At 39.9% G+C, this 13,414-nt stretch overlaps 1 protein-coding gene across 6 annotated transcripts; it reads left to right on the top strand.

Moving 5' to 3' along the window:
* The first annotated feature begins 5,687 nt into the window (after positions 1–5,687).
* Positions 5,688–13,071, top strand: zgc:136493 (uncharacterized protein LOC692276 homolog). 6 transcript variants are annotated; one of them, XM_047604151.1, is made up of 7 exons: positions 5,688–5,893; positions 6,261–6,378; positions 11,260–11,635; positions 11,720–11,891; positions 12,021–12,199; positions 12,287–12,383; positions 12,561–13,071. In XM_047604151.1, exons 2-7 carry the CDS (start codon positions 6,262–6,264, stop codon positions 12,715–12,717), a joined length of 1,098 nt encoding a protein of 365 aa, XP_047460107.1. In that variant the 5' UTR covers positions 5,688–5,893; position 6,261; the 3' UTR covers positions 12,718–13,071. The 6 variants fall into 6 exon arrangements, with proteins under 6 accessions (XP_047460107.1, XP_047460106.1, XP_047460111.1 ...); XM_047604150.1 differs by having other exon boundaries at positions 6,257–6,378; XM_047604155.1 differs by lacking the exon at positions 6,261–6,378.
* Positions 13,072–13,414: the final 343 nt, after the last annotated feature.

Raw genomic sequence — 13,414 nt, 5'->3', positions numbered from 1 at the left:
TGTCCCAGGGAGCATTTTCTTAATGGCCTTACAGAGAACACCGAGAACACCTCCCCCCTGTTGAGTCAGCAGTATCCTTGTCACACTGACAGACAGGGTTCACGGCGATCAGTTACATGCAAAAATCAAACATAGAAGACATGCTCACATAGTTTGCAATGTTAAAATAACAATTAAAGAAAATCATCAAGGGGCTTTTTTCCCAGCAGGGGTGAAAACGTGCTATGCATGGCTATAAACTAATTATAAGTTTATAGCAATACAAGTCTTTAAATACTGCAATGGTCATACATAAATATGCAACAACAGAATAGGATGAGACATTCATGTTTATTAGCAAAATATTTTTGCATGCCATCCCTGAACTAAATGTTTAATAGAAACATAAGATTAGAGAAATAATGCTGCACTGTGCTATCAGTAATTACAGTCTGATAATACAATATCTATAGATAAAGTAGATAAAGTAGTAATAGTAAAATCATTTATTTAAAAATATCTCATACATTCAGAACGGACACGGAGGCGGTTTTTCTAAATAACTCAATACATTTCATGATTCAAATTCAAGGTTTTCAGTCATTAATACTAATGAATTAAATGCAGGAGCTGTAATACTAACGACTAAGTAATCTAGTATTGTGGTAGAGGTTTAACATGACAAAGATGTGGTTGTGTGTCGTAGACTTTTTAACCAGCCGACAACATTGTTACAGAGGTGAGAGCTCATCAGTGGCTTTGACCCTGAGGGAGTGTGTCTGAGTACTGTGTGGAGCTAACAATGCAACCTCTGACTAATAGGTTTGCATAACATTGATCTGACTGACTGTCCTGTCCACTGAAGAGCAATCCTCAACTCATGCACTCATCCATACACACTCCCTCTCCCTCTCCCTCTCACACACACAAACACACAAACGAGGCCTGGTGCACCACAGCTCAGCAGCCAAGAGTCTTTTGAACTGGACAGCCGCTTTCTAAATCAGCCGGCCCCATGGCTCTACACGGGCTCCGTCATTAGGTAACAGCGGCTTTAAGGACGAGGCTAAGTAGCTGGTGCTGGATGGGGAAGCCGCTGAGCTGCACAGCAAAGGACCAACAACTTCTTCTCACCGATTATCTGTTACCTAACACTGCGGAGCCAACCCCTGCTGGTTTGAACCTGCAGAAGAAGTGTGGCCAAAGTTTCGAGGATGGTGATCTTAGTGAGATGTTGCACGTCCAAAACGTTAAACATAACCCACAATTAAATTTACACTAAGTTTAACTTGACTCTTGTTTAATTCACTGCTCAGCAAGTTCATCATCTAATCTTCTATCATATAAAGTTTCTTCAGATAAGAAGCAAGAACCAACAATGTGATGCTTTATGTCAGAATCACTCAAACACAGAGTATCCTTGTGTTTGAGTGATTCTGGACAGGTGTCCTTTGTATCACTATGCAGCGCTCGGTGGACACCAGACATAAGCTGGTGATCCTCCAGAAGTCAGAAAACGAGACCAGCTTCCCTGAGTCGACCTGTGACTCCACCGCACAGGCGCTGTGCGTCACGGCTAATGCTCAGGCTGACTGGATTATCCAGCAGGTGAATTTATTCTCAACCAGGACATGCTGAGAGTTGCGTGTTGAGCTCCTTCACAACCGCCAGAACGAAGCAGGTGTCAACTCTCACTGCGTGCGTGAGGTTTGTGTTGTGCTGTAAGACGGCGGCACATGTGGGAGGGGAGGTCATCCGCAGAAAAGAGTAAAAGCCGAAAAGCAGGAAAGTTCGAAAGCCTGAGCCACCGGAGACAGTTTGACGTGTTATTGGTCAGAGCCATGTCCTGCTGATGTCCTTTAACAAGGTCAACAGGCAGAGTCGAAAGAGTTGGATGAAAGAAATGTTAGCACAGAGAAGGAAATAGAGCCTCTGCTTTCACATGAGCGTTATATTTAACCATAAATAATCCTACGGGCTGGTGCAAACAAACCAAAACTCAGAGGTGCACCCTCAGGACCAAGCAAAAAATAATTGCTATGAAAAAAAGGCCTCCACAACCCCAGTGGGGGCCTCTCCTAACTACCCTATGAGACATTTTGTAGTTGCTCACTTCAAGCATAATAAATGTTTATTATTATTATCATTTCGCAATTCAGTATTCAATATTGAGCTATTCAAATAAGACACACATTCATTCACATATTCATTTTTTTAAATTATTTTATTTCAAACATGTGCAGCAGTAGGATGGCCATGCGACTGCTGTAAACATGAACATACGTGATATATACATTCAAATTTGTGGGGGAAATTTTTAAAAATGTATATAGAAAATGTCCAATCAACCAAAGATTTTGCAACCCAACTGCAGTACCTCCGTGGACCCCCTGGGGGTCATGGACCTCCCCGTTGAAGACCTATGCCCTAAAATATGCGCTGGCAAAGCTAAACTATATTTTCTGCACATTTACTTAAATGTTAAAAATGTGAATATTTGCCCTTACAACTCTTCAGCAACTTCACAAAAGTATATTCATGCCTCTGTCTGGACACACATTCTGAGCTTTGAGATATACGTGCACGTAAAATAATATTTTACCCAAAAAGCAAATTAAGTTCTGAACAGATTTTGCTGGCTGTAATTTGACCTGTATGCACAATTTCACCACTTGCATTTCCACTTGACTCTGCCTTGTATTTACTTCACTGAAGAGAGAAATGATACACTTTTAATTCACCTACATTTACATTCATATGGAGATGATGTATGGAACAGATACAATATAGATACAGATACAGATACCCAATGTGCACACAAAGCTGTTTAAATGATCTTTAAAAAAATAAACTGCAGAACACTTTCACGGGCTGTTTTACTTTCGACACATAAAGGAGAATTTGACAGCAATGCTTGATGATGCGACTCGATCTGGTGCTTTTAAAAGCTGTGATATTTAGGAAGCAGGACATTTAATCACAAGCTATTGTGCTGTTTGAATACTTCTGCCACCGTCGTATAATTGCACCAGTGTCTTGAAATGTGTTCAGCTCAATTATAAGTTTAAAAGACGGAGGAACAGAGGACACAAAAAACAAAACGAAAACAAAAAGAAGTACAAATTAAAAATGCAAATGCAAAGCACCACAGATGACTGTCGTTTGTACAAATTCATTAACCTCTGAATGTGTTAATAATTAAAGAAACTAACATGGACGGATGCCTTCTGACTCTCTAAGTGTCTTAAAACACATGCCCTTGTTTTATTTCAGTCATGTAAGACAATAGCTAGTACAACACAATATACAAGGCCTCCACAAAGTCACCTGCGTTGTCTTATTGTCTTGTTTTTATCTGGTCATAAAAGGCATGAACAGGAGCCACACCTCGACTCCAGAGCTCTGCAGTGCTGATGGGCTGAGTCAACCTCATGTCAGCAATCTATTACGGAGAAGCTTACTTAAGGGCTCCTCGTCTCCTCTGCGCCGTGCCATGACAACTGTGGCAGCACAGATCAATACAGAGCCCCGTCACCTGTCTGCATCATCATCATCATCATCATCATCATCGAGGAGTTTAGTAAGAGTGAACCAGCCTTTGATGCATTTCCCTTCAGATGAAAATCTCCTGACGTGACACGGGTCCTACTTGCACGTGATCGGAGACGAGCACCGAGAGATTTCCCAAAGTGTTGTGTGATGAAGCAGTTGTATAATTGCTGTGTCTTAACATGTGAGTCAGCACTTAGTCAGGTAAAAGGCCGCCTGCCGACTGGGGGGGGCGGAGGCAGCAGATGGAACTGGAGCTTGGCCGGAGGTTTTGAACTGGCTTAATGAAAGCTTGGATGACTCCTGGTCAGTTCAGACAAAGGAGAAGAAGAGGAGACTGCAGCCTTGTGGACGCCGGGGCACACACATCTGGATGGGAGGAGCGGAGAGGGGGGGGAGAGGGTGAAGGAAGCATTAAGACGAGAGGAGGGTGGAGAGGAAGAGAAAGACGTGAGAGATGGGGAGGAGCCGGGGATGAATGAACAACACAGATGTAGAGGAGGAGCAGGGACCTTCAGTGCAAGTGGAGGGATTATGCAAGAGTGAAAAGCAGGTAAGCTGTAGATCTGCAGCTGCCTTGGACACATGGCCTTCCCCGAAACACACACATGCGGTCACATCACAGCTGACTCCTTATTACCAGCTTGCGTGCGGCTAATCTGGTCTGAGGCACGTTCTCATGGTTGAAGTTAAGATTTTATCTCAAGAAATCGTCCTCAAGCTGCAGGTCTGCAAAAAACTAATAGATGCATTGTCTGTAGGCGTGTGTGTATGAATGACAACAGAGACCTTGAATCTTCCTGCAAAAGGTTTTTACAGTTCAAACTAAAACACTTTTCAATCTACGAAATTATTAAAATAGCAAGGTTATATATATATGTATGTATGTGTGTGTCAGATATATATCAGATTGATCAAAGTGCGGTTTGAACTGAGGCTTTAACTCAGTTGCAGTTGATGATATTTAAAGAGTCCAGCAACATTTGTAGTTATCGGTGCAACTTTTTTAGACCGACGTGTTGCGCCCCTCATGACTTTTGGGCGTCTTTGAGCTCCTTGTGGTTCATGGCTTCCTCTTTGGCTTATCTTCGTCAGCTCGTGACGGACGACCCTGACGAAGGCCACGAACCGAGTTCCAGGAGGCCATAAAGTCAAAAAGGCTGCAAACCAAACTGAAACCTCAACTCGTGTGAAGAATCCACAGGTTTTCATGCAGCCACAGGTTAATGCCATAATGCCACCTGGTGGCTACACGTGCGAGTTTAAAATCCCAAGGCATTTTTTTGTGCTAGTTTTAATTGAACTTAATCTTAAAACCAGGACTCCCTTGCGTGCTAAAAACAAATGATTAAAGGGAAGAAGTGCCCGAAGGTCACTGTGATGGAAGATAATGCTGATGCAAAGCCTCTTCATTTTGGAGTTTATTAAACTTTTGGCAAAACTTCATCAAAAGTTAATACAGTAACAACCCACTGAACTCCACACTAGTGGATACTGTACTGTACGTTTTAACGCTGGTCAAGAAATCAGTTGTCATTTAATGCTGTTGATCAGCGTCACTGTGCAGGTGATGCTGAAGTTCCACACAAAATCTGTCCACATTTTAGCCATCGACGTCCTCTGTTGAGTCCTTTGGAGCTTCTTGTCATTAAATAAAGTCTTCTTACTTTCTTCAGTTCAAGTGAACATTCTCTTCAGCTTGGTGAAACAAAAATAGTCTTTATTTAGTTTTATGGACCTTACTCCTATGTCTTACATCCCAATATGCATGTTTGATTATTATTATTTATTTATTTTTATTGCACACAAATCTCTGCCTCCTGTCTTTCCTCGATTTGGTCAGAGGCTATAAACCAAACATTTGGATATACTTGGTTATAACTCTCCTTCCTGTTTGCATAAAGCACATCTACTCCTCTTAAAATATTCTGCTCTCCCAATTATTATCTTTTGCCTCAGCTGCTTAATTCGCTCCTCGGGGTAATTATAAGCAAATCTGAAATCCCTGAAAATAAGTGAACCAAATATAACTAGTGCCATGTACTGTCTCTTTATGGGTAGTGGAGTAGTAAATGACCTTTGATCCTTGTCCCACTGTTTACTTTTGTGCACCACATGCACCACCCCTCAGCCTGCCCTCTCACTTTACTTAATGAATACTTACCCTCCCATCCTCTTTATGCCAGAGGGAGTAGATGGCCAACGGCGCTGTTGTCTTAATCTGTTTAATCTTCATTTAAAGCAAAGATGAGATAGATTTTAATTAACATCAGCTAAATATCTTTCTCTATCCGTTCTGTCTTAACTCCAGTTTCCACTCCAGACGTCAGGGCTGTGAAAACATCCTCAGGATCCAGCTGAGAAGGTGAGACCTTCACTTACCCTCAATGAAATTCAATTTTTTTTTTCTTTTTAAGTTCATTACTTCGCATAATCTGAATACATTTAAATGCATTGTTATCCCGGGCACATCTGGGTTTGGGTGGAATGCCTGGATATGTCACGAAAATCATTTATTTGTAAAAATTTAACTTTGACTGTTAACTTTCATCATCATCATTTGATTTCCTTGTATGTGCACGCTCTCATTTGCTCATCAAATCAGCAACTATTGTCGATTGGTCATCCACATGTTTCACACACTCTTCTGCTAATCCAATCTATCGTGACGTAACGTAACGAAATTTGTGATTTCCGTTTAATTTGCCGATGACCAATAATTTGCCAGCAAGCATGAGATGTCTGTGCTATATCCGGAGTGTGAGGAAACTGTGGGCTCCTGCACCGGCGTCCGGGCTTCTTAAAGCGACTCGCCTGCACAGATCCGTGCGCCATCTCCAATACAAAAAGGTACCCTGCCATATAAAGAGCAGATTGTGCAGCCTGATGATAGTTTAGATAAGGTATAAATGGTGTAAAAGTCTGAGAGCCTCTAACGTCAGAACTTTTTTTTTGTTGTCTCGTCCATAGCTGGTCTCAGCCTCAGAGATGTGGGCAAATACAGAATAAGAACTTAGTTTCAGGTTTTAGTCTGGACTTCTAAGTTAAACAATAAGCTTGAAGAATGTGATTCAGATTAGTGAAGAAGAATAAGTGAAGAAATGTGTTAGATCAAAGTCCGGTGTTTTGTTTAGTTTGTGCATCAAACTCAGGTCAGTGTTACCCCGATGACCCGCACTTCTATGAAATACATTTACATAGTATATGTGTAGACAGATAGATAGATTATCAATGGTTGGGACACACAGTAAAACTGCATTGAAAAGTCTAGTAAAGTCAGGGATGAAATGAGAGAAAGTCACCAGTGCAGCAAGGAAGAAGACTTCATATCACACACAGGGTTAAATAGCACATTATTCATGATACAGAAACATGAACTCGAAAATTGTGAACATTGTGGAGTAAGGGAAACAGCAGAACATGTCCTCTTCCCGTGTCCAAAGTACAAAATACAGAGACAAGCACTAAGTGCAGCATTTCACAGAAGTAAGATACTGTTTAATATAACAGGTTGACTGAGGAGAAATTCAGGGGATGTTGTGTTGATGGCGTGCTGCAGGTTTTTAGAAGTAAAGGGGCTTATAAATATAGTTTAATTCATAGTCTGTTTCACACTCCAGTCCAGGAGGTGGCAGCGATGCACCTAAAAGTTGTTTTTCCAACCGCCATCAAAAAAAAAGAAGAAGAAGAAGAAGTCTCTGCTTTTTTTAAATTTTTCTTTATTGGAGTGTCGTCACATTACAAACAACTAAGACATATTTGTGATACAAACACTTAAAATGTTGAACAGGCAATCAGGGCAAATAGAAGATTAAAAAAAAGAAAAGAAAAATGTGAGGGTCTTATTCCAGGAGGGTAAATAAGTCTAATAAAGAAAAGAGTCTTTGGTCATTCTTGTTTGTCATGTAATACAAGGATGTTTTTTTTTTGTATATTTTGAGACCATTCTTTAAACCGTTGATGTTTAAGGCTTCACCTTAAGGTGTTTGCATTTATGGATAAAATGTTTAGCAAGCGCTATCAAATTGTTCACCAGGACGTCCAAGTTCTTCTCCTCTAGTTACACTCCAACTTTAATCGACATCCAGTTTAACGGATGTAAAATAATTTGATTGGTTAACAACCAGCTTTGAAACGATACCCAAAATTATGTAACATGTTCACATTCAAAGAAAATATGTTCCACCGTTTCAATATCACCCTCGGATACTAATCCACACAGATTAACATCCCAATTAAATCTTCCATGTAAGAAGTGGTTCAATGGATAAATATCATTAAGTATTTTAAATGCGACCTCTTTTGCTTTATGAGGGACTGGATAAGATAAATATAATTTCCTTATCTTTCTGTAATCTCTTAGAACATATTTTCCTTTTAGTTGATAAGGGTAGTATTGTGCAGTCAAAGTATTTCTAACAAACTTATTAGAAAATAATTTACTCCCTAAAGTGACTCTTCCTTCCACAAGTAGTGATAAGTAGTCATTTCCGGAACATTTGAACGCATCATCAGGTGTTGAGTCATTGTTTTAAAGGGAATTGGAATGACATTAGTTATTTTATAGTACTCCTTAGTTAAGCACTGAAAGTTATATTTAACACAAAGGTTCTCATGAGTTAGGAAATTGCCATGTTCATCCAATAGACGTGAAACAAATTCCTTTATCGAACCAACCAACAATGATTTACGACTGATCAGTATCGATCTATTATTCCACAAGGGTGAGTTGTGAGGAGTAAAATTGTGCTTATATGTTAAATTCCAGTAGAGAAGAACTTGTTGGTGATAGTCTGAAAGTTTCACAGGCAGTTTATACACACACATATATGTATATATATATATATTAGTCACAACTCAACAAAAAATCAAGGCCTCCCATTTTTTGAAAGATTGCACTGGGAATGCTTAACCAAAATGAGTTTTTGTGCAAAAGAAATGAATTGAGCCATTTGAATTTTAGAAGACCATTCATAACGGAGAAACCTACAGCATTTAAATCACCCTCTTCAATATTACTGACCACATCAGCTCTTCTCATATACTGGCATTTGTTTTTCCAAATGAATTTAGAGTTTATATTGTTGATTAGTTTAGTCATTTTATCTGAAATTTCCAGTGAGAAAGCAGGATAAATAACTCTTGACAAACTTTACATTTTAGAAAGCAAAACCCTCCCAAATACAGTGATGTCTCTTTGTAACAGTTCAAAATGGTTTTGAATTTATCCACATTTTTACAAACATTTTCTCTCTCCCTCAATTTATTCCTGGTAATAACTATGCCCAAGTATTTGATTTTTGTTTTAATCGCAATGTTACATATTGAGAGTGTCATCTGGTCATGAAGAGCAAATATTCCACATTTATTGTTAAGTTTCAAGCCTGATTCTTTGGAGAATTGATTGATGGAATCTAAAACTTTGGGAATTTGTCTTTCATCTTTTAAAAATAATGTTGTATCGTCTGCAAATTGACTGATTATAATATGTCTTTGTAAAATGTCTATTCCATCTTTATCATTATTCTTTATCATAACTGATAATAGCTCGGCCACTAGAATAAACAGTAAAGGAGAGCTGTTACAACCATGTCTAATACCCCTGTTGACTTGACTGTACTGTGTTCCAAAGCCACACAACTATTAATGTCCCTGTACAACACACCTATCAGGTTTATGAATTTTTGAAAAAATACAAATTAATTTAGAGTATTTAATATGATGGGGTGCTCCACTTTTATATTTAACAAATTCCCATTTATTACAAAAGCCAATTATAATTTATTTTATTTTATCACAGTAATTTCTAGTTTTTAGTAAGTTAGAATTAAATTTCCAATTAGCTTTGTTTTTACTTTTCCTGTATATTGAATTCATTGTTATTTCAGTTATACAGTGGTCAGTTAAAGGAGCTTTGGAAATGACAGCTTCTGAGATTTTGCACTACCATTTTCCCTGGGTTTTGATTTCTCCAAATATCCACTAAGCTATTATCTCTGAGGAATTTTTCCATAAGGGGATTAAAATGATGACTGTCAAATCTGGAGGGACATTTATCTTCCCACTCATCAGACACCATATTCCAATCACCTCCCATTAAAATAAAGTCAGTGGGGTGGAGCGCTTTCAGCTCTGTTATCTCAGAGGTAATATTTTCAAACAATTGTCCCGTTTTGGGCGTCAGACTTATAAATATATATATTGATTAAAATCAGAAAATAACTTTCAACCTTCAAAACTGCCATTAGCCAGTGACCTTCCCTATTACATCACCTGGAAATCTATGAAAACAAATATCAACACCAGCAGACCTGCTGCTTCCACGGCTGAATAATATTCGATCACATCTGCGTCAGAAGAATGAAATAGAAATAGAAATAAGGATTTTCTTTAAGGCCCCTCACGTTTAAGGAAACAAATGAAATAGTGCAACTGAACATTCTCCTCAAAACAAATGAACAACTTTAACAAATTAACAAGTGCTTAGAAGGATAAAAACTTGACTTACTCTAATTAACAAGCAACTGTGTCCCATGTTACCATCTTTCACTCATTTTGTATATTTGTGTATCGAAATCTGCCTATAATCAACCAATTTTCCCGACCCTCTATGTATCCGTGAGGACCACGGTAGTGTCCTCGATCTGTGTGTTTTCGTCACTTTTCTCCTCTAAACCACTAAGCTTTAGGCACCACCGCATCTTTCTTGCTCCCTGGTTCTCTTTTTCAGTTCTTCATTTTCAGTTTTGAGGAGTTTTATGTCTTTTCCTTTGCATTCCTGAACTTCTTCATCATTAAGCTGCACCGCTTCTGTCTATGCAGCAAGCGTGCAGCTAGTTTGTTTAGCTTGTAAATTTAGCTCGTCAAAGTATTTTTTCATACCTCGAATGGCTTCTAATATGGTCAGGTTGGATACCTCCGTCCCATCGTGTTGACTTTTACCTTTCTTGCCGGCTGGAGGCTTATTTGGGGTCGCAGCTTCTTTCCGTTTGGTTTGGTTAGCCATGCTAGCCTCCTTAGCATAGGTATGATCTCCGGCACCGAATCATCCAGCATTTCCTCCAAATTGCTCGATGCGTGGGTCGTTGTGACATTCCCACCAAATAATATCAGTTCAGTGGGCTTCAATACGTTATTTTGATTCATTTTGAGTTTTCTAAGTGTTCTTTTGAATATCTTTTGGGACAAGTTTGTTGCAGCCTCCGCTTCAAGTTTGCAGTTCAACACGCCATCTTACCGGAAGTCCCGAAGAAGAAGTAGTTGTTACCCGGTTGTCATCCCGCAAACCCGCAGTGTCAGTAAGATTTCCTCTGAGAGAGGAAGGCTGAGCTTCATTACGACACAGAATCGTGTAGTCAATTAAAAAATTAAGATCAGCACCACTCTTATCTGTATGGCGCACGGCCAGTTAGTTTAATTTAGTTTAGCATAGAGGCTAGAAACAGGTGAGAAGGACTCAGGAACTTTTTTGTTGTATTTTATAATTGTCTGGTTCCATGTCATTTTGAAATGCTGTGTTTAGACTTATATTTGAGCATTACAGCTGCAGGTAAGTGGCTTTTTTATATTTCCACACGGCCAGGCTTCCTATTTCTAGTCTCTGAGCTGTGCGCTAACTGGCTGCTGTAGCTTCCTTGCAAGAAAACAAATAAGTTGTATTTTTAAATAAAATGTTTATCTTATACTTCAAGGCCTTTTTAAACGTTCAAATGTCAGCGCTTCCTCCACCAGGCCATGGCAAACAAACCGTGGGCTCTGATCTCAGAGGTGGGCGAGCAGGGTTACCTTGAGGAGGTCACCGACATCATGGAGCAACACTTCAACATCATCTCCCACGAAGAGTTTCTCCAAAACCCCGGCCTGCACGGCCCCAAAATCCAGGCCATGTTTGTGTGGAACGCCTGCCCCTTGCCTGAGCCTTCGCTGCTCGGTTCACTGCCGTCGCTGAAGGTGATCGCGAACGGAGGCGTGGGCATCGACCACCTGGACGTGCCATACATCACCAGTCAGGGCGTGAAGGTGTCCAACACGCCTGGAGTGGTGAGCGATGCCACCGCGGATATGGGCATGGCTCTGCTTCTGGCATCGGCACGGAAAGTTGTGGAGGGTGAGGTCAAAGGTTAACTCGAGCCAGCTGAATTTTTTTTTTTCAGTGAAACCAGCAGGTTGAGTGACATGGTTTTCCTTATAGGTCACCAAGTATCCGTTGACCCCAAGACCACTCACATACCACAATGCCTGATAGGAGTTGAGGTCACTGGGTCGACTCTGGGGATCATTGGAATGGGACGCATCGGATACAAAATTGCTCAGCGAAGCAAAGGGTTTGACATGAAGATCCTGTATCACAACAGAAGCAGAAGGTAAAATGATGACACTGTAGGTTATTTGGATGACTTAGAAGTTTATTTGACAACGATTGGATGCCAACATGTCACTAAAACTAATAATAATGGACCGAAAACATTTGCTACACATTTGCTGTTCTTAAGGAGTGTCCAGGATGAGGAGGCGCTGGGGGCGAGATACTGTGAGAACATGGACGACCTCCTGAAGGAGTCTGATTTCGTCATGCTGGTGGTAAACCTGTCCCCTGAAACCACCGGCCTGATCAGCCACAGAGAACTGTCCCTCATGAAGCCCACGGCAACGCTGGTGAACGTCAGCAGAGGTGGGGACTGTCGGTATCGTGGATGTTTATAACCTAGGAAAAAAAAAACAAGCAAACAGATTTTTAGCCTTTGTTTTGATGTTTCAGGTCGTGTTGTGGACCAGGATGCTTTAGTCAAAGCTCTGCAGTCTGGAACGATCCGAGCGGCGGCTCTGGACGTGACTTACCCTGAACCTTTACCCAGGTATCACCTCTGAAAGCATACACACACTGTAAAGTGTAAAACAACAGTGTATAACAGTATAAAAGTATAGAAAATTGTTCTATATACGTGTACTTGGAGTTTTGACCTCCCTGTAAACACGATGCAAGCATTTCCATTTACTGACTCCTGCTATCTCCTCTGCTTGTTTTTGTGCAGGGATCATCCTCTCCTCAGCCTCCCTAATGTGCTGATCACACCTCACACCGGCACCAACACTTACACCACAATAAGAAACATGGTACAGATGATGGTAGACAGTGCACTGGCTGCTTTGAAAGGCCTACCTGTTCCCAACGAAGTCACGATAAAGTGACTTGTGACACATTGTCGTCTATGTTGACAAGTGTTGATTAAAGATTTGTCTACACATAGATCCTGGCACCTGAAACACTTGATCTTAATTCTTTTGGGTTTTTATGCCTTGACACTACTTCTAGTTTGTCTTGCCATCAATCATGATATTTGGCATTATTAACAACTGTCAGATCATTATTTTTCTGTTTTTTAGCTGTCTGTAATCACTAACTGTAAAATGTACTGTATTCATTCTCATTGTCGGCACAAGGTGCAAAATGTCAAAATGTGAATGAACAATTGTAATAAATCTCTAAAAACGGTGCTCCTGTATGTTGTAGGTCAATAAATCATCATTATACGTTGAACAAGAAAATAATTGTGTCATTTTAAGTTGTGCTGAGTCCATTTGATCACACACAATCAGTCAGTCAACACTTATTTCAGACACCATTAAACAATAAAAAAAGAAAGAGGTAAAACACGATAATAATAATAATAATAATAATAAACACACAGTACAGTACATATTGTTTTTATTTATTTTTTAAATTTTTAATGTGTGTTTTTGTCTTTATTAATATAACTGATGGCAGTATAGTGAGTTGATGATCTCTAATGCGCTGTGAATCTTTGCGGTGCTACAGTTTGTCCGCGATTGTGCCTGATTATAATAGAAAATTTAAATATGTTAAATGTACATATTATAGGAAACA

This window comes from Mugil cephalus, chromosome 14 (assembly GCF_022458985.1).
Source record: "Mugil cephalus isolate CIBA_MC_2020 chromosome 14, CIBA_Mcephalus_1.1, whole genome shotgun sequence".
Lineage (NCBI taxonomy): Eukaryota > Metazoa > Chordata > Actinopteri > Mugiliformes > Mugilidae > Mugil > Mugil cephalus.
This window is presented reverse-complemented; position numbering and strand designations above follow the sequence as displayed.